Raw genomic sequence first — 27,462 nt, forward strand, 5'->3', positions numbered from 1 at the left:
TAATTACAAAAATTAAACAGAAAATGTATACAATGTTCAATATGCTTTCCAATAAATACAGGGTACATTTATTAGGTCAGAATAAATACTTAATTCTATTGTATTGGAAGTTCAAAATATTCTTTAGTGTTCGAGCAAATACATTTCATAAAGTTGTTGATGTTCTTCCTTCTGGAATGACGGTACGAAGTTTATATGAACAATTTCTGTAAAGCCTTCATCCACAGTCGGTGGTTGATAATTTTTTCTGGAAACGATACAATAAAATCTGTAGATCTTGTAAAAGTTTTTGTTTCTTTCACATACTTACACATAAGAATTAATAATAATTTCATTGATTTTGGCATGACTAGGATCAGTTAATTCTCGAAACTGAAACAATAAATTTAGTACAGAATTCTATTGCGTTATTTAAGATGATCATTGCTATTGTTACCTTGTTATTGTGTTTTGCATGATCAACGTTTACTGACATAATGAAACACCTTACAGAGATGTTATATCGTTTTGCTACTTCAATATATCTTTGCCTTGATACAGAATCTGGATTAGTATTATCCACAACAACGCTACGTTTTTCAGTCAGATGTTTTTCCATTACAGTGACACATTTTTGCCAACTACCAAGATTATCTCTATTAACACATTCATACTGACTTAGATGATTTCGTACAAAGTGAGATTTCCCTGAACCGGGACATCCGACCATTAAAATGATCTGAAAATATATTAGCAATTGCTTGATACTGTGTATTTAGGTATGGAATAGTATAGTTAAATAATATTTTAACTACTTCTTGGCTGCTTGAAGTTAGACTGCTTCCTGTGCATATCTCTTTACTTGATAAATTTGTTGGATTAAAGGCAGGCAATATATATTGTGCTTGTTGGTGTCCACGAAAATGTTCTTCAGGCGTGTAAAATTTTAAGCCTAAATTCAATGCCAGTAATCTGTCCGCTAACGAATGGTCCTTTTTCTTACCCGGGGCCCAGTTCTTTATTCGTCCGGCTGCATCTCCCACGTAAAATGAATTGTCTTTATCGATAGGCACCGAATCATTGTACTATAAACAAAGATCATTTTAAAATCAACACCAGCAACATTATTAAATAATTAATTATACACTGACTTCTTCTAATTTCTGCCACATGCCAGGCGCCGGTTTCCTGTAGATGCTATTTCCAGTAGCTATAAAAATCTGTGAATAAATTAATATGTAAAACAGTTTTCTTTAACATACATATATGTACATATAATTTTATAACAAAATATACCTGCATTGGAACTCCAATTCTCTGTACTATGTTCTTCAGCTTGTTCTTGAAAGAATTGGTATTTACTTTCCCAGAGCCAATCGATGCTTGATTAGTGAAAATTACTATTTTGTAAGAGTTCTTGTGAAGTTCCTTTAATTTATTAGGCACATCGATATATAGAAGTTGCCAGTCATCATAATCTTTTGGAAATACCAGACCAGATTTTGTTTTTATTAAAGTTCCATCCATATCATATGCTGCGATCTAAAAAGTAATTCAATCCAGTCAACTGTGTATAAAGTATTGGTATTGCATTCAATTACCTTTGAACGACCTTCTACACCATGCGAGGTATATATTAATAATGCTCCACAATCTTTACTCTCCCAAACACCTTCATCGACTTGACATCTTGTGTTTTCTGTCATTTTACTTCTATTTAGAAATTTCAAAATACCATCAGTATTTTTTGTATGCTTCTTCTCTTCTTTTGTTTTTTCTACCTGCTCTGTATGTTCAGTATCATCTATACAATCAGTTTCAATTTTTGGTATTTTATGAGAGATTCCTTCGGTTTTGCTACAGATTTCTGCTTCTCTGCTTCTTTTCTCTGGTAAGTGAGATTTTGGAGGTGGCGGATTAAATTCAACTTCGTATACATATTTTCCATATAGTATTTCTAAGCAATCACCATGGTTGCCTATATATACAGCATTTTTCCTTGTTTTAAAGCCATTAAAACCACAGTTTCTTTTTCCAATTGGTTCAATAATGACTTTGTACTCTTCATAATTTGCGCATAATCTTACTGTAAAAAAAAGTACAGTATATATAATGAACACATTGAAAAAATTGCATTAAAAATAATTTATTGTACATGTATATCGGAATGTCAACCTTGTTGCCTAGGGCAATGTGTATCTGTAATAAATGTATCTGGATTACGGCCCACAATGACATCCTTTTGATTAGGCAAATACACTGTCTTTAATGTTTCATCATTGCTTTTTAAATAACAGCTTTTAGCTTGGTTCATCTTACAATTAGTTTAAAGAAAAAAAAACATTTCTACATGAAGAAAAATGAATCACAATAGTACTGATGTAATTTTTATAAAAGCTTATGATTAACAGATATAACAGATCTTATATAAATTTATCGCAGATATGGTTTTAAGCGTGAAACGTTTTCGTAAAGCTCTGCAAGTTCTTATTATTCATTCGTTTCTTTATTTCAACATAATTGAAAAATTTCTGCCTCTCCTAGTTGAAGATCTTACACGGTTCATGACTTTTATCGAACGACAATTTTTTTTAATCATTTTCACTATAGTTTATACCGATATTGGGGAATTTTGTTCTTGAGGGATAATGATTTTTGGGGGTTCCAGACATCCCCAAATGAGGTCAGGTCTCCATGCACAAAGCACAGTTGGTGCTGTTTTACCAGTTCCTCACAAGTTTCTTTTTAGTTTCTCATTATTTCTGTAGGGCGCAGTTCATTCGTTTCGTATGCTCGACCGCGCAATTATTCGCAATTCGTGTATGTGAAGCGGCCTCGACGCTTGGATCGCCTTAAATAGTATTAAAATATATTCAATTGTGTATTAGGTATCAAAACTACAAAAAACAGAAGACAAAATTGAAGAGAAGATCGGAGTCATGACTTCTGACATCATTTCCACATTGCCTTCAGAAATGCGTAAGTTGAAAATTTATACCCTATTTTGCCAATATAGATACGAATTAAAATAACATATTTCTCATTTATTCTGCTTTTATGGTGATAATTTATTAAATACCATTAATAACTTATGTATTTTTCTATCTTTTTTCTTATTTCGGTGCTTTAAAGTGAAAAAAGTAATTTTGATCTTATTTCAATATGGCGTTGATAATTTTCAACGAATCTTTCCGTTCTTTTAATGTTAAAGTTTCAAAGCAATTCGAAGTTTCTACCAATGCCTGTGATTGGTCATTCCATTATGGCGTCCTCCTATTTAGACCAATCACATTCATCGTTACAGGGTGCGTTGCACGGAGTGTGGTGGAGTGCAACAGTCCTCTTCGAAGCTTCGTCCTTTTGGCACGTGTCTGCAACAGGTAAGATTAAATTATCTTCAAATATTAAATTAAATTGCCGATCAGGTGTTAAAAGTACAAAAAACAGAAAGAAACATCGAAAAGAAGTCTGAATTCTTGATCTTTGACATTAATTCGGCGTTTTCTTCACAAATACGCGAGTTGAAAATTTTTGCTCTCACCGCGAATGCACAATAAGAGGGGAACAGCAGAATCTGAATTATTTTCTCTTTTATATATCGTTAAGTTCCTAAACATTATCGAATGTTTTTCGTATTGTTCCTCACAATTTGCTATTTTTAATTTAATAACGTTCTTTCTTGAGCATCGTAATATTATTCCTGTTTAGACCTGTTCGTGTACTTGCTTAGGTATCGGCCGATAGCGGAATTTACCGAAGAATGCCGAAGCGGTGCCGACCGCTCTTCGTCGGGAAGGAAGGTCTCGCCATTTCTCTCGCGAACGTCGAAGTGACAAGACGTGTTGAGAGCATCCTTCCGCATAAGTAATAGGTACACATTGTATCTATTAAAATATTTTGTATCAATTATAGTTCGATCGTTTATTAATAATAATTTTATTATTGTTGATTAAATTTTATTTACATAAATTCGCATTTTTTTTTTATTACAGATATTTGGTAGATTTTGAAAGGACACCATGACACCTGATATGGGTTTGACATATAATTTCATAAGAATTTGTTTTAATTTATTCTAATCAATTATTAACGTTTATTATTACTTTTTTTTCATTGAGTCGTTGTTAATTGTAAGCATTTTTGATAACTAATTGGTACCAAGGTACCAAGAAAGAAAATGTCTTTTTTCTTTAATCAGTTCATAGAAAAAGAATAATTAATTTTTCATTTTATTAAATAGTTTCGTCTAGTATTTTAATACATTTGTTTTAAATTAAAACAAAATTGAAATAATTCGTATTTTACTGCAAATGATTGCTTCTCTTCTGCAATTATAAATTATTTTAAACAATCTATTTTTGTTAAATCGTAGTAATTATATTATAATATCCAGCTTTCGATGCAAGTTTAAATTAAAATAGAATCACGTTTTTAAATCACATGCTGTTTAAATATGATTAATTATTGGACTTTGTTTATTGAAAAGAATTTAGACAATTTATGAATCACGACGTAACAGAATTTTCAACAATTTTTAGTGTGCTTACAATTTTAACAACAGAAATCCACTACTTTAATAAAATAGTCTATTATATTTATTTAACTATGAATTTCTATCCATATAATATTCATTGAAATAATTATCAACAATTATTTAAAACATTTCATTATTACAATATAATCTAGGACCAATATTCAACTTGAATAATATTCGTGTTCGTTGAAAATATTTCACGAACACAGATATTTTCATTTACACGTAATAACAGTATTTCCTGAACGTACGTTCAATAAGAAGTATGTTGGTTTTGTTTTGTATATTTCCACCCATCCCCAACCTCCTCACTAATCTTTTCTTCCAGGAATTGTTGTGGCCGCGCGCAAGGCGGTCGGTAGAGTCAGTGTTTGTACGAACATATTTCCAATGTTTTGATTTTTTCAAGGGTGAACTGGCCCTGAATAGAATTGCGTTTGTACAACTAGGAATCACGCGAAAGTAGAGTCGGTGTTTGCTGCGTATTATAAAATATTTTCTAGAGCATCGCGGCTATGCTTTTCCCTTTTTCATCGCGAAAATGGAATCACTACAATTGTTCGCCGGAACTTATTCACGGTCGCGTTACTAGTACTTTATATCTTTATCTTTATTTTTAATTTTTTTTGTTTAATTGTTCGATATCGGTATTAGAGTCAATCCACCACTGAAGAGGAGTATGTATTGGGCGTTGCTCCATAAGGAAAGAGAGTAAGTATCTTATTACTTCACTTAATTGCTTTTTATTAAAATAGAATAATTTGCAATTCTTATTAATTGCTAATATTTTATAAAATTAAATTTCATATATAATTTTATTAGAATAAAAATTGATAATTTGTAAAATTAATTGTAATTCTTTTTTGTTTTGTTACAGATGAATTTTTTTATTTTGCCGAGTTGCTGATGATGGCCATCCTGATGATGGCTTTCTTCACGACTTCCGTCTTGGTACGTCACTTAATTGCTTTTTATTAAAATATAATAATTTACAATTTCAACACTTAATAATTGAGATTTCTTTTTAATTGCTAATATTTTATAAAATTCAATTTCATATATAATTTTATTAGAATAAAAATTGATAATTTTCAAAATTAACCGCAATTCTTCTTTTTTTGTTACAGATGAATCTTCTCCTACAAGGCAGCCTCCTACCTAGTGTTGTCCATCCTCCTACTTGACTGTCGGAAGAAGAGTATATCTGCGAACGGTGAGTCGCATGTTTTATGGTTCCTCCGGTGCCCAATCCTGTCGTAGGACGAATGGTCCGAATCGACACGGGTTACCGGTTGTATACGTGGTTAGCGAGCACAGTGACCATGGGTATGCTTATACTCATGTGTAGTAACATTTTTATTGTCTTTTATTTGATTGAGTTCAGGCTAGGTCTTCTTGCACTTCGCGTTTAAATATTATTTCTATTCCACATATTCCAATAGGTATTTATGAAATATTTGAATGCTTTTAAATATTCATGATAGAATTTTATAATAAAACGTGGAATATGAAATATTTTCAAATTAAGTAAACACAGAAACAATTTTATTTAATTTTTCTTTAAAGGAGAAGTCAGATACCATCTGATTTAGTTATCATAAAGATTCAAATCGATATAATATTGGTTTTATAATATGTATACTAGATATACATATTAATTATGCTTTTACATTAATTTAATTACATTTTATATATTGTAAATTCAAATATAATTTGAGAATTTTTTCCGAGTAGTAAAATTCAATTCCTTTTATAGCGAAGTTTAACTTATTTACTCGTTCATAAAAAAATGAACAATTTATGTGCAAGAAGACAATTCGTGACGGGTAGATTTCCAAATCAGAGTGATCTATTTCAACAAATTTTGCGTATTCTTGAAAATTTACTCTGAGGAGGGAGTCGCCCGAGGATGTTTAATTATTTTTCACAATAAATTATTGTTTTATTGCAAAAAATTCATAATTAGAGACATTAAATTCTTTTTATTAAAATTTTGCATTTCTTAAATTAGTGTTGCGAAAAATTTCCAGCGCGAGAGTAAATGTGACGATGCACTGACTAGTATTCGGTGGGAATCCTTTTGGTTTTTAAATTCAATCCTTTTTATTATTTAATTAATCAAATTAGTTACAAGGATTCCGCGGCCTGAGACCGTGAACACCATCTCATGGGAGACAAACCCATGCATTACTAGGCCTTTGCAGGCGCAGCTTTAGAATACGGAACATATGAAAATATGTCACCATATTCTAAACTGTAGTCCTTTTGTCTATACTATGGGCGTCCGTCAATCTGACACCGTTGGATGCAACGTGTTGGACGGGCGGGTAGCGCACTTAGCGAAGGGGTGCATCCTGTCCTGGCGTTACGACGTCCAGGCGGGGTGGGTGGTATGTAGCGTCTGGCGTAAGACTAGGGGGCGTGAGACCCTTCGTTGCCAGCTGATATTAGCAGTGCACCATGTTTGCGTCATAGTTGCTCTATTTTTTTTTTTCAGTATTTGTTCTTAAAGCTTTATATTTACAAAGTCGAGTCACTTTTATTAAATTAAAATAGTGAAATATTAGCCCGTTAGATGTTTATGTACTAATCATGTTTGTAGATCAGGATTTTCAGATTTAACCCCTTCCGTGTTTATTGCCAAAGCCCATTCACGTGCCCAGGTGCTACTTGGATGGGTAGAGGCAATGGGCACGATGACCTAGTTCATAAGAATAATAATTAATAAGCGGCTGGCACTGTGTTAGTATATCGTGCACGACGTAATCTCCACATATGGTGTGTGTGTGTTTTTAGGCTGTGGGATTGCGTCGGCTTAATAACTTTTTCATTTACTTTTAATTTGAAATAATATTTTATTCAACAAGATGTACAATGAACGTACAAACCAAATAGTATTATTACCATTACTATTACTATATTGCCATTATTATTACCATGATTATTACCATTATTATGAAATATTTTATATCAAAGAAGTTAATTAAAGTTTGTAATTATCATTATACGCAATGATTGCTAGCCTTGCCAAACGATTTCAGTGAAAAATGGTACGTACCGTAGAGTGTGATGTGAGATGAAACTCGGGTGTCGGAGGCGTCCCGGGACGTTCTCTCTAGTGTAGGTCTTGCGCCCGGGTGGAGTGTATGGGGGTCGTGGAATGAATTTTCGTGAGAATGTGATTTTGCCTTTTTTAAATATAGCGTTAGGTAGGTAGGTAGTATACCTTCTGGTGTGTGTGATAGATTGTAAGTAGGTAGGGCCGGGACAGGTTGTCACAGTCTCTTGATCGGGTAGGCGCGATTTCGCGTGATCAACCTGTACCTGGAATATATTTGAAGAATTGACGATACGATCGATACGAACGGAGTATGCCGTTTGCCTTCTATCTATCTGTACAATTTTTCAAATTTTTGGCGACTTCATAAGTCGTCATACGCGATCGCGATGGCACGAAACGCACAAGTTCTGCTCGAGCACGGCACGTGTGCACGAACAACGACTTATATAAAGTCCTTTTTCGTCCACGTGTCAATTAGAGTTTCGCGATTTTTCTTTGTTGTTGATTGTTTCTTTTTTGTTTTGCGAATTTGCAAGTCTCGAGCTTTAGATATAAGTTTCAGGTGGGTGGACCGCCCGAAGAAAGAAAAGGCTATATGCCGAAGCGCCCCGACAAACTGTCTTTCAAGAGGGGAACTACTAATGATTTGGCATCCTTTTGTAAAAAAGGATGGGAAATCATTATCGTTACTACTTTGTCACTGTGCTTGCCTGTAGTTGTAGTTTTGTAATTCCAGGAGAATAGGGGGCCCGTGACCCCCATGATTTTGGGCAAATCGCATTTTTAATTTAGTGTTGCGAATATTGACCACGGTTCAATTTAGTGTTGCGAATGTATATCGATCACGGTTCAATTTAATGTTGCGTATGCATGATTATCGCGATTTTCATTTAGTGTTGCGAACTTTAAATATCGCGTTTCTTTCTTGCATTCCTTTAAAATAGAATTTAACTTTTCAATGTTAATTGCTTTAAGATTTTTGAGAGTTTTGCTTTTTAATGTTGATTGCTTTAGTGTTGCGAGTAAAAAATTCACGGTTTGAGAATCCCCCCTTTTTGCATTTTAATTGCATGTCTCTTAAAGGTAGTGTTGCGAATGACATTAGCACGATTGTTTCCCAGTGTTGCGACTTATAAATACGCGATTGCTTTGCATTAGTTTATAGAGTTCCCTGCTAATTAGTGTTGCGGTAATGAATATTCGCGTTTTGTATTAGAAATGCCCAAAAACGATCCAGTGGAGTTGCCATGGTCCATAAGGCAGCTATGGACCAGCTGCCGTGGTACAGCCTTGGATTGGCTGTACCCTTTTTTTAGATTAGTGTTGCGTCTTACAAAATTCGGTAGATTTCAGTAGTGTTGCGTTACAGTTCGCGTTTTTCCTTTTTCTCTTTTTTTCAGCTTAGTGTTGCGCATAATGGAGCAGCCTTCACGCGTACGCTTTTGACAATATTATACATATAATTAATGAAATTAGTGTTGCGAATGAATTCGCGATTGTTATTAAATTAGTGGAAGTAACTATGACTCACATTCGGTGGGAGTCCTTTTAAGGATTCCGCGGCCTGAGACCGTGAACACCATCTCTGGGAGATATACCCATGCATTACTAGGCCTTTGCAGGCGCAGTTTTAGAATATGGAACATATGAAAATATGTTACCATATTCTAAACTGCAGTCCTTTTGTCTATACTATGGGCGTCCGTCAATCTGACACCGTTGGATGCAACGTGTTGGACGGGCGGGTAGCGCTCTTAGCGAAGGGGTGCACTCTGTCCTGGCGTTACGACGTCCAGGCGGGGTGGGTGGTATGTAGCGTCTGGCGTAAGACTAGGGGGTGTGAGACCCTTCGTTGCCAGCCGATGTTTTGTCATAGTTCAGAATGTTTGCAATTTTTAAATTAGTGTTGCGTATGATTTCGGTTTGTTTTATAGGGTTTGCTTAGGGATTGCTCTTATGGGCAGTCAAACTTTTCTTTTCAGGTTCCCCTGTACCCTCCCTCCTACTGCCCCGCCCCATTCTTTTTTCTTCCCTGTTTTTAATTTTGAAAATTTTGAGCATTCGGTTATTGGAAATACTGTTAAATAATATATGAATTTAATGTTTTCAGGATATTATTAGATACGATAAAGTTTTAAATAGAACTTTATTCAAAGTTTTATTTAAAATGGATGTTCATTTTATTTTGTGATGATTGGTGATAAATTATTTCAAGGAATATTTGTTCATTTGAGATAGCTTATTAAATTTTAATTTTACTTCATTTAAACAAAAGTAGTGGATAATTGTTGTTCGTGTTGTTCAGTTTGAATGTTTGATCGCGATGTTTCGTTTCAAGCTTACGGAGAAGCTAATTAAATTACTTTTATAAATTTTCAAATTCTTTTCCTGAAAAGCAAAGTCCACTCGCGATTTTCTTTTCGGTTTTTTCATTTACAATAAATTTGCATTGAAGGTTGTATTGAATAATATAATGCAATAAAGTCAAGTAGAGTCATGGTTGTACGTATATTGCAGTAAAAGATAGTTGTTTCAATTAAAATATCGTGTACTGTTTGTTAGCAAATGAACGAATATTAAATACTATAAAATGAAAAACAATTAATCCTTTTAAATCAAATCACTTATTGAGTGACGATATATTTTTCTAAATCTTTTTTTTTCTTTATTTTGGTACTGAAATTGAATTCATGTTCTTTCTTTTCATTGAAAATGAGTCATTAACAATGACTCTGATTTTTGTGAAATTTTGTGCGTACTAATGCATCTTCTTTCTAGCTATTACACTTTTTGTCTTGATATGGATTCAATTAATAAGTTTCTGTTGCAGAGAAATATCTCAGGACGTATTTTGGTAATTAATCCTTTTTAGTTTGTTTCAAGAAGTATTCTGGTATTAAGGTAATACGAGACTTAGTATTTTTGAAAATTGTATCTAATCCTTTTCGTATTAAGGTAATATCCGCCTTATTATTTTTGAAAATTGTATCTAATCTTTCGTAGTTTCTTTCAGGAAGTATTCTGGTGAGGACGACAAAATCAACAAATTCATTGTATTTATTTATGTACAGCCCTTTAAATTTTTATATAAATACGTTGTAAGTTTATGGTTTTATAGAATGATTATATCTTAATGACTTTATGGTCATTAAGTATAATCGTCAAACACTGCAGTGTTTAATTAGGAAGCGTTAGATTTAAGCGAATTTTTAATATAATTACGAGCGGTCGTTTAGGTAGGCATTCTTAGTAATATAAGTATATAGGATAAATATGCAATTGCATATTTATTAATTACAGATCTGCAATTAAAATCAAAATTAAAAATTGTTGTGATAGGAATAAAAAGCAAAAATCTACGTAAATATATGTATAGATAAGTAGATAGGTAGGTAGTGAATAAAAATAATGCTCCTTTTGTTGGTCGTTTGCACAACAGTCAAAAACGTTTTGCAAATGTGCATCGAGAGGATGATGGTATTGAAAAAAAAATAAAAATTTGCATAAATGGAGGGTGGATGGGACGAGGTAGGGTGGGTCTCCACCCGCAGCAACCTCCCCGTGGTGAGACCTGGGCAATCGTTATTATTTGATGACTAATTAATAACTGTCTCATTATTTCTATGGTACATTTATTAATTATGCAGCAAATAATACGAGCTAATAGGCTGCGAAATTTATGCTTTTTTTTTCTATTTAATCGTTGTTATATTTTTTTCAGGAACTATGCCTTTGAGATTCTGAAGTGTACCACATTGCAAATACAATTTTACGGGAAGAAAATTAATAATAAGGAATGCATAGTCAGTATTGTTTAATTATGTAAGGAGCTATCATAGCATACATGTGTTATTTAGGTGTATGCGAAAGGTGTCATAGTATAGCATGCCGTTAGTTGGATACAATAACTGAGGTGGCGCTTAAATCAGTTTCTGTTCGGCCTAATTTGCGATGATACGTTGACTGTTTTACCGACGCGGATTTCGGTGTTCGGCTTTGATACCTAGCACTACCTGTCGGGAAACATATACGGAGGAGCACTGCGTGGTCTAAATCTAACCTAACATAGTAAGCGGTATATGAATTGGTAGAAAACGAGGGTATATAAAGTATAATAAAAATATAATAGAAAAACTATGGCTACAAATGAATCTACAGAATCTGAGAAAAATCCTTACGCGTATCTCGACAGAGAAGATTTTACATCGGAAAGATACAAGATCGAGGTACGCGGGTTACCAAAGTATTATGGAATAAGTGAATTCAAAAAGCTTTTAAACGAGAAGCTAGATTTACAAACATGCAAGGTGAAACCACCGAAACGAGGCAGCAATTGGATTTATGTATCTTTCAGAAGCGAAGAAGGTCGTCAGAAAGCTATAGAAACATTAGATGGAATTTTGTGGAAAAATTGTAAACTTAGTGCTCAGGTATTTTAATTAATCATCCAGTCGTTGGGTATAATGGAATTTTACAGCAGCATGTTAGATCTTCTTATCTTTATGAAACAGATTGCAAAACCTGCACCAGATCCTTTTATAAAAAAAAGATTAGAGGAAGGAACCTCTAACAAACGTTTAAAAGTAGATGATGATGCTCAGAGTATGTCTATCGAAGATAAAATTAAATTTTCTACAACTCCACTTTGGAATGTGCCTTATTCAAGTCAAGTAAGACAATTAACAATTGTGTATAATGAAATTATAAAGGATAAATGGTAATATATTTTCAGTTGGAATTGAAACAAAAAGAAATGACACATATTTTAACAAATATTTGTAATCAAATATTGAATGAAAGCAAGAATAATCTGTTAGATTGGTTCAATCAGCAGAAAGATAAATACAATGGGCTACCTTGCGAATTGCTTCCTATCTTAAGCACAGATACAATTACAGGATATAGAAATAAGTGTGAATTTACAGTTGGTAAATTTATTGCAGTGAATTTATTAAAACAGATAAATGTTTGAAAGCTTCAATGCATAATATTAATTTGATACAGGTAGAAGTACAGAAAAAGGTAAAGTCACGATAGGCTTTAGATTATCTAGTTATGCAGCTGGTTCTACAGCAGTGGGACCTATAGACAATCTTTGTCACATTCCTAATAAAATGAAAGCTGTAGCTAAAGTAAGTTATCGAAAAACTATTCTGTAATCTTTCAGTTTCCCAGATTTGTTCTTTGTATAAAGTACATTTCAGGTACTGGAAGAGTTTGTACAAAATTCTGAATTAAAACCTTTTGAACCAGTCGATCATACCGGATATTGGAGACAAGTTACAGTCAGAACTACTCTTGGTAATGATCTAATGGTTATACTGGGCATGCATCCTCAAGATTTAAGTTCAGAAAAATTGGAGGAGTTAAAATCGCAACTGAAAAGTTTCTTTGAAACTGGAAAGGGTGCCGAGGTTTGCGTGACCTCGTTGTATCTTCAGATAATGAACAAAAAGTAAGACTATCGAAGTACATGTCACGTTTAATCAAATAACTTTATTCATTTTCACTCAGAAGCGCGAATTCAAACAGTGGAGATGATTATTATCACATTAGCGGAGCAAAGTATATAGAAGAAACGTTGCTAGGAATGAAATTCCGTGTCTCTCCTCAAGCGTTCTTTCAAGTGAACACGAAAGGCGCTGAAGTATTATACAAAGCAGCGATCGATTTAGCAAAACCAACCAATGACACGGCATTGCTGGATATTTGTTGCGGTACTGGAACGATAGGCCTTGCATTTTCAAAGGTATCACCGATTTCGTAACTCGAAACAGCTGAATTGAACGGAAGAAAAGTAAAGGCGATTTTTTGCAGCATTGTAGGGAAGTGTTTGGATTAGAAATGATAGAGGATGCGATTAAAGACGCGAAGGAGAACGCTGTCGCAAATGAAATAAAAAACTGTGAATTCTTCGTTGGTAAAGCGGAAGATATATTGTCCCCGATCATACAGAGGACCACTAAACCTGACATTATCGCCGTAGTCGATCCTCCTCGAGCTGGACTTCGTAAGGGATTTTGATTGAACATAATTTTTTACTTCGAAGAAATTTACACACGATGCGTGATGCTTTCAGATCAGAAAGCGCTATTGACTCTGCGCAGGGCAAAAAAGTTGTCTAGATTAATTTACATATCGTGCAACCCATGTGCAGCTGCGAAGAATTTGGTGGATCTAGCTAGGCCCATTTCCAAACAATACACTGGAGAACCATTGGTACCTGTAAAAGCAGTTGCCGTGGATATGTTTCCACACACGAAACACTGCGAATTAGTAGTGTGTCTGGAAAGATTATCCACAGTGATGAATACATCGGAGACCAGTTGTTAGCGATCTAGAGAGATGCTACGGTACTAAATGTTCGCTTAATTCCGTTGGTAATTGAGACGAACAGATGAAATAAAAGCACCGTTTTTCGTACACAACTTGTAATTTGAATAATCAATCATTTTATTCGATACAATAATACCATGGACTAGCAATATCAGAGATCTTGAACGCAATTAAATTGGAACAAATCAAACGGTACAATCGATCGGTCTCTGTTCGGATTTACCGTTCGAAAATGGAAAGCGTATCTTGGTTGAAAGAATTTCAAGGTAGCGTTCTTTCGTCCGTTACGATCGGCGTACTTTTCGCAAAAATTCAGGAAACGACGAGGATAGGATTATTCAGGACGTTTACCCGTTTCTCGTTGCACGGTAAATGAGGGGGTCGCAGAATTCTTAGTCGAGGATTTCTTGTTGCGTTGATGCGATTATTTCATTCGAGTAGGTACGTTTAATCGTATGCCGATCGTTTTATAAGTTAGAGAGATAAATAGTTGACACAATGTTTCGTAGATCCGTTGCTCTAGCAGTCGTCGACGTTTCGAGAGAAAGGAAGATCGTTACACGTGCTAGATGAAAGAAGGTGTTATCCGTAGACTTGGGAGAGAAATGGTAAATTCCCGACTCGTAAGAAAGACAAAGAAAAAAGAAAATGAAAATGATTAAGTAGAAGAATCACTGTTGTTGGACTTTGGGTGTAATTCGTCCCGTGTGTGCAATTTATTTGTTTTTTGAACGGGAAAAGCATGCGAGGAATCTCGTGGTCGAGTCGGGTTTCGAAGTCACGATAAGAGATTGGTTACACCGGTTCGTTATCACTTTCTCTTGAAGCATGTCACAGCGTTGAAGTAACAACGCCAGTAAACTCGTCCTTTTGCCTGTCCGCGTCGTTGAAGATCCATCTGAAATAGAAACAAATCAATCGGTTTCCAGTATATCATCGACGAGCTTTAGAATTCGATAAGGAATTAGGAAGGGAATGCGAACCTTCACCGTTTGTTCGTCCGCCGAAGGAACAATCGGCGCGTTGCCAGCCGACAGATGAGGTCCGGAGGATCTCGTGAACGTTCTGCTGCCACCGAGTTCCCCTCTGTCCTGATTGTCGACCACCTTCTGCAACGCGACCATCAGCTGGTCGAACAAAAGGGCCGCCCTCTTCGGCACCACCACCTGAAACAGCCAACGAATAATAACTTTTGTCTCGGCACGACGTTATTATATCAACTAGAAGTATTACGACTGTAAATGACATCGGTTAGGGTAGTCACACAAAGAGTGACTCGCTCTTTTCAACATATATCTCGTGCTACTGACAACGAATGATCCCGAAACCGGAAATTGAAGAAATGGTAAAGCTTTGAGAATGCGTAGGGGATGTCCTACTAATTAAAACGTCATTTTCGTTTGCTGCACGTTTTCAGTCTAACATAAGACAGAGATCAGCAAACTTTTTGAGAAACGAGGGAGATGGTTCTATTCTTGATCTCGCTCGTTTCCATCGATCCTTCGGTTTCAATATTCAATCAGTATTAATTAGACTGCAAAATAATTGCCGTGGAGTTTTAACTGGACGTTTCTTGGCTCGAGCCGAGGGTTCAAGAACGATAGTTAACATCTCATTAATTTGCTGACGATGAATCGACGACCTTTTCGATTAAGAATCCTTAACGATACGTGTGTTCGTAATTAACCGGAAAATCGTCGGATTTACCGATGAACCGTTTAACTGAAAGTTCCGCTCGATTATCCGTTGATTGCTCGTAGCTCTTGGCAAGTTGAGAACTCGTGGCGAATGTAATTATCACCTTCGTTACTCGTACACGTTCGAAATTAGTTAGTCGATATGCTCGACTTCCCCTTATTCGAGTTACTCTGGTTAGAAACGATCTTCCGGCATTCTGTTTCACCAGATCGTTACGAAGTGACGTCCAATTTCCCGGGAAAATTAGCGATCGGTAAACTTTGATTTCCCTCGAAAGAAAAAGGGGGAAAAAAAGGGAAATAAGCCGCAACCGGATAAACAGCAGAGTAAACGTGGTACCTCTGCGCTGTTATTTGTTTGGAGCGATTTCCCAAAGGATCTCATGCCAACTTTTATTTCCTCGCGACGTTTCATAGAAACCGTGACGGACGGGATACGACTAGACGTCTCGTGGACGGATTATTGACCCATTTGTGAAAACATAAAGAAGATTGGTCAGCCAATAAACCCGGTTATTTTCGTCCCCTTGAATTACTCATTCGAGCCTAACGAAGCGAAGTATTAGCTTTCACGCCGAGTTTCTTCTGTCGCGTTAATCTCTGCCTTTTTCATCTTTCATTGTTTCCTCGACCGGTTCAATGGCAAACAAAATAATCATCTCGTAATTGGTCAGCTAATCAATTAAGAAGGTTGGTCCAGTTGGGATGAAAGGAAGGACACGGATCCCTGGCGTTGACGGGCTTTTCATTGTTTCTCTCGTTTCCCTGTGACGATTCTGCGTTTCCCCAAGATCCTCTATTTCGTATATTTCTAATATTAAGACACCGGGGATAAGGACCCTTTGGGGACGTCGAGGATTTCACCGAGGTCTTATTGTTACCGAGTACCTCCTCGAGTATCGTTTTAATATTGTTTTGTTTTAATATTCTTCCTACACGTTTGGTGCTTTCGGTACGTGGAAGGAGGAATTTTATTTTGTATTTGGATTAGGCTTAGGCGATATCGCCGTCGGCGATCGACGGGCGAAGAAGAAAGTTGTCGATGAAATCAGGGGTGTAATTAAAAATCTTCGCCAAGAAGGCGAGGAGCTTGGAAGTAATGAAAGAAATCATTGTCCTGAAATTACTTGAGACAGATGAGTTAGATGTTGCTCTTCCGATAACGATGCGGATTAAAAACCGTGAAGGACATCTCGTTAATCGAACGCCTGCATAATTTCTACACTGGTGGAATTAATTCTGGACACTTTGAATAAAAATATTCTTTATTTTATACTTGCGCAGAAAATATTCTGCTATGCTAAATTGATACCGTAATATTTTTATTGTAATCTATAATGTTTATATTTAATATTTTCACATGATTTGGTTTGTGAAGGTTTTAAAATTTTAATTAAAAAAATCTAAATTGTGTTTTCGCGCCTGGCAACACGAAACGTCGCATGATATGAAATGGCTAATCACAGGGTGAAAAGATATCCAATGAAATATTAATTTCTTTCTACCTCCTTTGATGCGTTGAAATTATAATTTTTATTTTATATCAAAAGTATGGCTGTAAATGATCTTTTTACTAATTTCTTTTTATAAGAGACGCCCTAAAATTAGAAAACAATGATTAGAATATAAAATATAAATGATTATATATTAAATAACTTGGATAAATGCGAAATTGAAGTAAAAATTTAAAAGTGTCCAGAATTAATTCCACTAGTGTACAGGAAATTCGTCGGATTCGTTGAATAATGGAAAGAAACAGATGAAACGTCTCGTTAATATACTTTTTATCTTTAAATAATTCCCTTTAATCGAAGCGTATCAATTGAAACGTCGATTCCCTTTGGAACGCGAAAACGAATCGATGTTTCACAATCGAATCTGACAATCCAGGGGGGAAAAATGCCCCATACAGAACACGATCTATTTACTCCAATCTTCTCGTCGTCAAATCTTGTTATCCTGCAAAAATGGATGACGGTTTGCTCTCTTGGAAAGGACCGATCGAGGGAAAATTGTAGATTGCGCGATGCCGTTGGCGAACAACGGAAAAGCCCTCTGTTTGCGATCGCCTACGTTTCGAATGTCTATACATTAACGCTTTTGTCACGAATCTTTCTCGGAAAACGTATCGCTCGAAATAACGCGTTCTAATTCTATAGAATTTGCAGCCGCGCATTGCATCGGGATGCTGGAAAACGTGCGTCGAATCGCGAAAAATCGACATCATGATACTCGAAAACACGTATCTGCGAGTGTTTCGATTTAATCGCGCTCGTCGCTCGTACAATCGATCGTATAATTTGATATTTTATGGAAAAGAAGAAAAAAAGAAAACGTGCACGAAACGTTGCGCAACGAAGAGAAAAGAAAGAATGAAAGATCGAAGAATAGAGAAACGCGATTATCTATCAAAAACGAACGAATTCTTCCTATCGGCTTTGCTATGACGTTTGATTCGACGCAGGGATTAAAGTAGTGGAAAGATAAAGGAATAGATGGACGATGGAGGATCAGAAAGCGTTTCCATCGTGGAAAGCTCGTTGTAAAATGAGGCAAAGGGTGGATCCGGTCGACGAAGCTCTATTACCGATCGTAACAAGGGATTTCCTCATCGAACATGTCCGCAAACGCGTGCCTTGTCTCTGACAAAGCAGCGGGATTAATTTTCGATTACAAAAGATTCTTAACTGTTTTTATGACAGGAAATCGCTTAATTAAAATCGATGCTTCTAAAACTGGATTTCTATTAGAGGTACAGAGAGAGGGACAGCTTTGTTCTAGAACGATAAACGAGTTCGTTGACCGATTACGTGATCATCCGTCGCTTTTTATCTCTAATTTCATCGTAAACGTATCGACATAGTTCTCGTTAATCGTTAATTAAATTTTCACAGTCTGACGTCAAAAAGAATTCGGTTACTCTTCGACAGCCGATGCGCTTTGTTGCATCACGATGAAATCAAACTTTCCTAAGAGAACAAGGTGTTCTCCATCCTAGTTAGGATGGCATCCTAATTAGAATCTCTCTAATTACTAAGCGTAATTTCGATTTCTCTCATAGACTTAACATGGGTATCGGTTTCTGTGACCATTCCTCAAGGACTTACACTGGCCACTGTGATCGGCTTGCAAAGAATGGTCAAAATTGATAATCTAGATTTTGAGTTAAAAAGTTTCGATCAGTCTTTGATAGAGAAGCTTCGCTCCAATCAAACCTACGATTGTAGATCCTGTAGATCGGTTTTGCCGTCGCGGTGAAAGAATTATCGCGTCACAATGAATGCCGCCCACTGTGCGCGGAATCGCGGAAACGTAGGTAGTGCAACAATTACGCGGCCATTCGACCGGTCAGAATGGCTATAATTGTTGACGCGTTCTCCGTTTCATCGAGTTGCGTTTCAATGCCAACGATACGCGCACAGGCCAGCTTGTATCGTAATCGTTTCAATAATACGATACTCGCGTCCTAATTTCACGCAATTTCTTTTGTCGTTAATTTTAGCGGCCGACCGGAGGCCGCGACGCGAAAACGGACCGACTGGGGAAAGAGAGAAGGATGTTTGCCGCGAGAACAAAGACGCGCAAATTAATCGATTTATCCGAAGAATCGGACGTGTTCTGTGTAAATACGGCCAACCTCGTATGCTGCGAATCTAAATGGATATGGAAATGGCTAACCGAACTTGCGTGGCCATCGGATGAATGCGGTAGGTTTTTTAATAAAAATAAAAATTAGAAAAAATCGGAGAGACATTAAAAGATACGAATAAAGAGTTAACAGGCGATGAAACTCACGAGAAACTGTTGTAAATAATTTCTCGTTCGGATACGGATTTTATTTTCATTGCGCTTGAATTTTCATTTTGTGCAAGTTTCGATAGCAGCTTGAAAAAGAAAAATGATGAAATTTTATTGGAGAATGCGCGTCGACCGCCAGAGTGGAAAATGTCGAACGTAGGGTGGTTCAATGAGAATTTACACGCACCTAGGATATTTAAGACTCGTTTCTTAAATTAATTTTCTATTTCGAATCGAATTCGTTGCGCGAATTTGTTGCAGTTTGTTTTTCATCGAGAAATCATTGAACTGGTAAGGAAACTCGCTTATTACCGGATGATTCGGTTAATTAGAGGAAAAACGAAGGAAAATTGTCGCGTAGATAGAAAGAAAATATGTAAAGGGAAAATAAAAATCGTTCCGAGGACGAGCGATTGGACGAACGGTATCGATGGAAAATCGGATACTTCTCTTCCGCTTAAGATATCTTTGTAATTATAAACTCTTCCCGGAGGGCATACACTGCTGGTCAAATATATTTAGCACCATTGTATCCGTTGTAAATGTTAGTATTTCCGGCTTGCTTTGGCATCCGTCCCGAAGCAACAGGTACTGCTTTACACTTTTCCTGTTTCTCAACGTCGTATAAAATAGCGAATTAATTTGTATTACGAACAAGGCAACGAGGGTAGAAGTAGTTTCTCGAGAAACGAATGAGTTTCAATGCTCCTCTGACTACGGGACACAGGAGGATCGTAAAAAGTCGGTTTGCGAGCGTTTAAGGAGAGCGCGGACCAGGGAGAGAACAAGCAAGGCACTTGGAGGACATAAATACGCGTTGAGAAAAGAGCTGCTGCAGAGGCGGAAGAAGAAGAAAAAGCACGTGGGAGTAATCGGGAGGAAATTTATGTCTCCGGTAGAATCGAAACGTTCTATTCATGAGACGCGTAGAAACACCGGCGCGTCCGAATTCAGGTAAATGAAACGAAGATCGCGTTTCCGCGTCAGGATTGTACAGTGGGTGATCAAATTATTAGAGCCACCCGCATAAATTGATCATTTTACATAAATATCATTAATTCTTAAATGAAAACCGAGTTAAACGTAGTTTTTGTTAGTTTTTATAAGTATTTCTTTATATATTAATAGTGGAAAACTATTTATTAAAAGTTACACAATGTAAAAACCTTAAAATTGTAGCTCTATTTCTACGGAAACATGAAAAACCCATTTTTCATACAATGGCTCTAATAATTTGATCACCCACTGTATGTTATCGCGCGGATACAAACCTTTAAACGGCTTTGTGGAAGAAAAATATTTTCATCGCTTCTCGAAAATTTCACCTGTACGGAACCTTCCTCCTAACCCGGACAAGGTGAAATCAAGCTTCTCAAACAGCGGGAATAAAACAAATTTACCTTAGCAAGGAGGTGTTCGACAAACATATCGAGGGAATAGAGCGCCGTCGAACGATATAGATCGTCCTCCGCAAATAATTCGACGTCGCCGCGGCGAGTCGATCTAACGATGATTAAAGTCACCTATCTCTTTCCATCTTTCTATATATATCCTGCTTCGCTTCCCTCTAGATCCTTGGTTACCTTTTTATTAACCGATACATAAAAGTTATTGCCGCGAAACTCGGCGATCAGAGAAAGAAAGCATTTTGTTACGATGGCGAGAGGCAAAGTAATATTTCAACGGAATTGGAAGATATTATAATAATTAAGCTTAGAAGGATTTAGACGAAGCTAAACAGTTAGAGGAAGTTGAGGAGAGTAGGATGTCAATATCCGGATGTCCGTTTAGGTAAAATTTGATAGAAAAGGCGATGGAATCGCTGGTACCGTTCGATGCGACATCTTCGCCTCCAGGAGACTTCAATGCTGGAAACGTAAGCGGGTGTCTTAACACTTTAATGGCCGATCTCGCAGCTCTAATTTCTTTCTCTTCGAGATCTTATGGATTTATAAATTGCAATTTATTGCTAAGTGACGATGATCGATCGTCGAAGAGGATTAAGGAATCCAACGAACCGTGTCTTTCGCAGAGAAGAAAATTCGTATATATTTAAACGTTTCCAGAAATCTCAGAATAATGTGTGATAGGAAAACTGCAAAATCAGTCGCACCCACGGTCGTACACCTACGCCGATTAGAAGGAAACGCATCCACCCACTCGCATAGAAGAGAATAGAGAAAAAGTTATTTAATTATTAAAGGATAACTTTGATAATTTCAAATTCGAGTGAGATACACTGGCTCATTTATTTAAGTCCAAGCAAAAGCTGCAAACGACGTGTTATAAATTTCAGTGGAATCGTGAAACAGATGTTGATAACTTTCCGCTCAGAGAGCAAAGGATTAATTGGAGAGTAATCGGTATTCCTGGGAAAGCTTTCCATTAATGATTCCAAATCATAGTCGTTTCGACGATTTAATAACGCGTATCTCGGAGAAACATCGTTCCCAGTTGATTACGATAAAGCGGAATAAGAAGGTTAATTAATCCGAACTTGATCCCGGATCGTAAAGCAGACGGACATACGACGGGACTTTATTAACTCCTTAACGAAGAAGAATAGTTTGACGGTTCTTAAAGGGAGGAAAATGGCGGAGAAATAAACGTACGATAAAATAATATCAGGACCTAATTAATATCTGTCATATTATTCTGATTCTTATTAGATCGTCTAAGTCGAAGAACGTTAACGATAGAAGCGGGAAATCAAACGCGTCTAATGGAAATATATTTCAGTTATTATTTTTGGAAACACTCGAAACGAGGACGGCGAGGGTGAAAAAAAAAATTCTGGCCATCGGAGGGAGATTAATTGTTAATTAATAGAAAGCAGCGCGTGCATGCGTGGACAGTGCTCGGTGACTAATTAGCGTGAAGTCGACGCGTCCGACTAGCCGTGTCTTATTTCGCCGGTGAAACAGAGGCGTGATTAATGCGGTTCGAAATTCATTAATTAGCTGGAGACAGAATGAACGCTCGGTTGAATAACGAATAAGAAGGCCAGAGACGGGGGAACGAAAGGGTTGCGTAGGATCACAACGAAACGAACTAGTTGAACAATCGTTCATTTTCCTAAACGTTGAGTCGCGCGAGACAGTTTCCATTTTACGAAAACGAACAGACCTGCAACGAGTTCTCGAGCTGGGTAAATTATTATTAATCGAGGTACGTAACGAGCATTGTCGACGGGTTAATGGGGAACGATCGATTTATCGGGTAATTAATAAGTTGTTGAAATCCGTATGCCGTCACTTCGGCTCCGTCTGTTCCGCCTCTATTCCCGGAATCGCTTCCTCCGCTAATTAGAACTTTCTAATTCAAACTCGCGATCAAAGAAAAATCGCGTTCTTATCCAAGAAAAATTGCAATGTTCCAACATCCCGTACATCCCCGCAGGACTTCCTCGGATAAAGATTTTTCGCGGATTTCCAAAGAAAGCGTTAATTAAATTTTGCGTCGTACCTTCAATTAATTTCTCTAGTAAATTCTAATTTTATCTTCTTCTCCCATTGTCTTCGACAAGTCAGTTCCCCGAGTCTCGTCATTCTATGTTAGAAAGTCAATATATAAACGGAAAACGTTCGTCGGATCAATATCCTTTTCATGGGTTAGTTTCGACAGCCATATGGAAACGGGTTTTACAAATGTCCATTGTTACAGTTCTGCTTCTTGGAAGGGAGGGAAATAAGGAAAGGGGGCCGAAATAAAGAAAATTTTAATTGCTTTATTGCTATTCAGCTATCCGAGCCCTCGAATCTACATTTCTGTCGGCTTTTCTTCCGATAAACGTTTAACAAACTGAATCATCCGAGTTTCGTATCAATTAATCAGCGGCGTTCCACGATCCGCGTGAATGGTGATCAAAGCTATAAGCGATTTTGAACTTTTACCTAAAAATAATTCATGAAAAATAACTTAGGCTGGTTTTTCCTTCAGAAGATACATTCTGAAATTTCACAAATTAATTGGACGGCAAATTAAAAAGTTAACTTTAAAGCGATCAAAACGTAACACGCGTGGATCAGCTGAAATATGATCGGTACCGTGTTTGACCAACAGAAGAGGTCCCAGGAAACAGATAAGGTGGATAAGGTGGTTTCGAAATATCATCGATCGTGTGGAGCGAAGAGGAAGAACTCCTACGTTCCCAAGGCGAGCCAAATGAGAATAAGGAGAAAAAAGGAAGAATCCTATAACGTAGGGGTAGTAATATTCTCGGCTTACGTTCACATTTACCGCAAAACAAAGGGAAAAGTTCGGTGAGAAACGAATATATACCGAGAGTAATAGAGAAATTTGAGAAGAATGAAATAGCAAGCCGAAAGGCAGAAAGAACGAGGACGGCTAACGACACGCAGAGGAACAATTGGATATTCTATAACACGATTACCGGATGGAAATTGTAGATTTATTTTCTTTTTTTCTTTTCTTTTTTGTTCGAGATCGAGAGAAAAAGCTTCCGAGTTTTCTCTCGACTGTCAGCAGCTCGGTGCCGTTTTTCCTCCAGCAACGAGAACACTTTGATTACTACCCAAACTCGTTGCAACTCTGTTCGCGTTTGTTTAACGAAAAAAATACTCTGTTATTTCAAGGATTCGTGATTCAAACTTACAGAATATTGTATATGCAAAAATAATCGATTAATTTAAAGATTAATCAAAGATTAACCTAATTGGCATTGAAATTAGGGCTTTCTCCATGGTCCGTCGTCCGAGGGTTAAAATCTTTCTCTAAATACGTTAGGAAAAAGAAACGGAGGATTTACTATCGTCACGAGGAATGGCGGGAATTTTTGATTAGGAACGACCTAATAGATATTCGTTCGAAGGACAATTATTATCGAGGAGTTTCAGAAGGATGATCCATACGCTGTTTATCAAAGGCATAGCTTCAGTCGAGCGAGGGAATCTGTTCCTCGAATTTCAAAATTGAGCCTCCGGCATTGCATTTATGCAATGTTTCTGAACTATCGCTAAACCGCCGGCATTGCATTCTGTAATATGATATACAGTCTGGTTCGAAGCTATAAGCGATTTTGAACTTTTACCTAAAAATAATGCATGAAAAATAAGTTAGGCTGGTTTTTCCTTCAGAATTCTGAAATTTCTCAAATTAGTTGGACCGCAAATTAAAAAGCCGCCGGGTTAAGTGTTAACTTTGAAGCAATATTGAACTGGAAAAATCCATCTACAGTGGTACCTCGGTATACGTTCTGTTTGAACGTGACAAATTTTGCTCGGTATACGACATAAATTATTTGTATGAATTTTGCGTAATTTTTAAATAATTATCTCAGAGGAAAAATTAAACGAATAATCAATTATATTCGGAGTTGACTGATCATATCAAATTTATTCGATTTAGTTTGTTAATTTAGAATCTATCATGTTAATTATGTTAAACAAACCAGTGAATATTTTTTATAAACTTCTCGGAAATCGTTTAAATACTGTTCATGACATAAACAGTGTTTAAATTATTTTACAACCCCATTAAATAGGAGTTTCTTGTACATGAGAACGGATTAATCATTTTTACATTACTTCTCATGGGAAAGCTATAAGTCCAAACATCAGGAACGGATTAAGGTCGTATACCGAGGTACCACTGTATTTGTCATTGATGATATATAATTTATATCGTATAAAAAGATAATACGATTCGTGCTGATGGTCGCGAGTAATGCGTCAGGAAGAATCATCCCTTAGAATCATCCCCTGGATTGCTTTCCGCGTCCACTCCCTTTTTCGATGTAACTTTATCTTGCGTAACTTCTGACGCGTGTATGTATAAGATTGGTCGGTCCTCGTGTTCACGTGTTCCACCCCCTGTCTCGCGGCTCTGTTTCGTACGCGTGCAAGCGGCCATCCTAGGAGAAGACGCGCGCGCGCGCTAATGGATCTATAGATCCATGGATCCTTTGAATTACTCACCGGATACTCGTCGTAGTTGGTCGAATAGTCGGGGTAATCGAGGCCCGTCGCTGCGTTCCTCTTGTTCAAAGCACGCTGGCCAATGGTACCCGTGATGATGGGCACCATCGCCACCACCATCAATGGAATCACTCCGTTGCCCATTTATCGGTCGATCAAGTCGCTCGAACGAATCACAGCATTCGTGAGATTTCTTCCGATCTCGACTTCCTTTCCCTCCCGTTCGCACCACAGACTCTTCTCGTTCAACTTCCGGTAAAATGCTACTTCCGTTCGAAGAAGAAGAAGAAGAAGAAGAAGTTTCAAAAGTGGACAGGTACGGGGAAGAGGGTGCGCGTTTAGTACGCTTTGTACGATACGTTTATCGGTTCGATCGGAAGGGCAGGGACGTGAATAGAGAAGGAAGAGGACGTTGGTCTTTTGTTGATGATCGGAAAATAGCGGAAACGTGGCTGTCGATCACTGCAGGAAGACGAAGGACGTACTCGAGGACGCAATGTGACGCCTCGAACGGCAAACGCTCTCCTATATACCTACGCTTCCTCCTAGTATAGTGCACGAACCGACGCGACGCAAGCGCTTTCACGATTCCTGAAATCCCACATTGTTATCCCGCCAACTCGTAGGGTGATTTCCCTTTTCCCTTCCTAAAGAAGTCGACGATAGCCGAAAACCTGGCGATTTCAATTTCCAGTTTCCACTTATCAGTTATCCCACGTATTTCGCCCCGTGCGCGTTCACTCGCTAATGCAAATTTGTCGCTCGCTCGCTCGTTGAACGAACCAGATCGAACCGGAAACTAGAAATCGCGATCGATCCACATACTGGCGTTTACGTTTTCTCATTTCCTCCTTCTCCGCCTTAGCACGCCTTCTTCCGTCTTCTCAATCAACCTACATCGAATTTAATTAATGTCTTGGAAATTGCAAACTTCTGTCAATGTTTTTTGTTCTTCGTCGAACGGTGCAACGTTGACCCCGAGAATATCGATAAACTTTTAAATTGATTAAGTTTCGTCCACGCGGTTTGATATCGATCGAGATTTTATTTATTTCTTGCGTTCCCGCGGATCCAGTGGCCAGTTAGAAAAGCGGAGAACTTGCGGTCGGAGCAGGCGAGTTTCCGGTATCCGATTGCCGGTCAGTCTCGTTAGGGAATAAACCGATTACAAAGTCGGAAATTGGTCGGGGAATTAGCAGTGGCGTACAGGAATATTTCCTCTTCGTAACGGGATCTTAATTTCTGTCTCCGGTTTTCTGCTTACTAGTTGACCGATTTCCTCTCTCCTGATAACAGACTTCCGATGCCCTCTCATTTGATAGCGCGGGTCCGAAACTAACAAAGCGACACGTTAATATCCCCGGTAAATAGGTGCAAAGCTCGGCTAACCCAATGCCCTTCGAGGCATTTATTTCACGCTCCAAAGGGCGGCAGCCACGTGCAGGCTAAAAGTGACAAAATCTACCAAACATTAGACCGAACATGCGGTTTAGAAAGAAACGCAACGTCGAGAGGGAAAGGGGATGAAGTAAGCGATCTTCCTACTCTCCTTAATGGCTCCCTGCCGTTCAGCTTTGCTCCCTATTCTCTATGGATCTACATATGTTATTGTTATGCTACTTCTATCGGTCGAAACGCGAGCCCGACATTTGTTCGCGTGTCCACCGTGTGCGAACTCGTTACCGCGAAAGACGAGAAACGAGTGACGGCGGAGAGAAATCGCAAATGCGACAGGTGGTTTGACGATAAGAAATGGATCCGTTCAATTAAGAAGCGCCTTCCCGTGTCACGTGCCGGCTATAATTAGCGACTAATAACGCTGCGACGTTCTCTACGTGACGAACGTAAAGTAACTTTCCACCTTACGATACAAATGGTTATTATTCTTCTCGTCGAATCCCTCGTTTTTCCTATTCTCATTTCGTTTCTTACGTTCGAAAGCCTTTCCCGTTTTTCTCTTCTCTGCAGATTCATTAGACTAATTGATAAATCACGAAGAAGAAGAAGACTCGAAAGACATTAACGATTGCAATAGCTTCCCTTTCTGTGTTTAATCTCTTTTTGTCGAAACAATTCGTCTTGATTTTGCATTCAGAGAAATCATCTATTCGAGTTTGTCGG

General features: G+C 37.4%; 3 protein-coding genes across 3 annotated transcripts; 1 reads left to right on the forward strand and 2 right to left on the reverse strand.

Annotated features, from left to right (window-relative positions):
- Positions 1-23: 23 nt before the first annotated feature.
- LOC114875802 (uncharacterized protein F21D5.5) lies at positions 24-2,636 on the reverse strand. The gene is made up of 8 exons (XM_029186508.2): positions 2,155-2,636; positions 1,581-2,065; positions 1,276-1,521; positions 1,131-1,199; positions 795-1,064; positions 437-718; positions 311-372; positions 24-247 (listed from the first exon to the last, which is right to left on the reverse strand). The coding sequence occupies exons 1-8, from the start codon at positions 2,291-2,293 to the stop codon at positions 124-126; spliced, it is 1,677 nt and encodes a 558-aa protein (XP_029042341.2). The 5' UTR covers positions 2,294-2,636; the 3' UTR covers positions 24-123.
- An 8,963-nt stretch (positions 2,637-11,599) lies between these two features.
- Positions 11,600-13,997, forward strand: LOC114879425 (tRNA (uracil-5-)-methyltransferase homolog A-like). The gene is made up of 8 exons (XM_029194324.2): positions 11,600-12,004; positions 12,086-12,244; positions 12,307-12,502; positions 12,579-12,706; positions 12,779-13,029; positions 13,089-13,323; positions 13,392-13,584; positions 13,654-13,997. Exons 1-8 carry the CDS (start codon positions 11,711-11,713, stop codon positions 13,905-13,907), a joined length of 1,710 nt encoding a protein of 569 aa, XP_029050157.2. The 5' UTR covers positions 11,600-11,710; the 3' UTR covers positions 13,908-13,997.
- Positions 13,998-14,084: 87 nt separating this feature from the next.
- LOC114879426 lies at positions 14,085-25,826 on the reverse strand. Its single transcript, XM_029194325.2, has 3 exons — positions 25,342-25,826; positions 14,894-15,076; positions 14,085-14,808 (listed from the first exon to the last, which is right to left on the reverse strand). The coding sequence occupies exons 1-3, from the start codon at positions 25,483-25,485 to the stop codon at positions 14,722-14,724; spliced, it is 414 nt and encodes a 137-aa protein (XP_029050158.1). The 5' UTR covers positions 25,486-25,826; the 3' UTR covers positions 14,085-14,721.
- Between the last annotated feature and the right edge of the window lie 1,636 nt (positions 25,827-27,462).

This window comes from Osmia bicornis, chromosome 11 (assembly GCF_907164935.1).
Source record: "Osmia bicornis bicornis chromosome 11, iOsmBic2.1, whole genome shotgun sequence".
Taxonomy (NCBI): Eukaryota; Metazoa; Arthropoda; class Insecta; order Hymenoptera; family Megachilidae; genus Osmia; species Osmia bicornis.

Bases quoted from the DNA above. Each gene is read 5' to 3' on its own strand.
- LOC114879426 (XM_029194325.2), bottom strand. From the start codon at position 25,485: ATGGGCAACGGAGTGATTCCATTGATGGTGGTGGCGATGGTGCCCATC. The intron at 15,077-25,341 runs GTGAGTAATTCA...TGGCTGTTTCAG, and splicing joins CCAACTACGACGAGTATCCG to GTGGTGGTGCCGAAGAGGGC. The intron at 14,809-14,893 runs GTTCGCATTCCC...TTTCTATTTCAG, and splicing joins CGGACGAACAAACGGTGAAG to ATGGATCTTCAACGACGCGG.
- LOC114875802 (XM_029186508.2), bottom strand. From the start codon at position 2,293: ATGAACCAAGCTAAAAGCTGTTATTTAAAAAGCAATGATGAAACATTA. The intron at 1,522-1,580 runs GTAATTGAATGC...ATTACTTTTTAG, and splicing joins GTGTAGAAGGTCGTTCAAAG to ATCGCAGCATATGATATGGA. The intron at 248-310 runs GTAAGTATGTGA...TATCGTTTCCAG, and splicing joins ATTATTATTAATTCTTATGT to AAAAAATTATCAACCACCGA.
- LOC114879425 (XM_029194324.2), top strand. From the start codon at position 11,711: ATGGCTACAAATGAATCTACAGAATCTGAGAAAAATCCTTACGCGTAT. The intron at 12,245-12,306 runs GTAAGACAATTA...ATATATTTTCAG, and splicing joins ATGTGCCTTATTCAAGTCAA to TTGGAATTGAAACAAAAAGA. The intron at 13,030-13,088 runs GTAAGACTATCG...ATTTTCACTCAG, and splicing joins CTTCAGATAATGAACAAAAA to AAGCGCGAATTCAAACAGTG.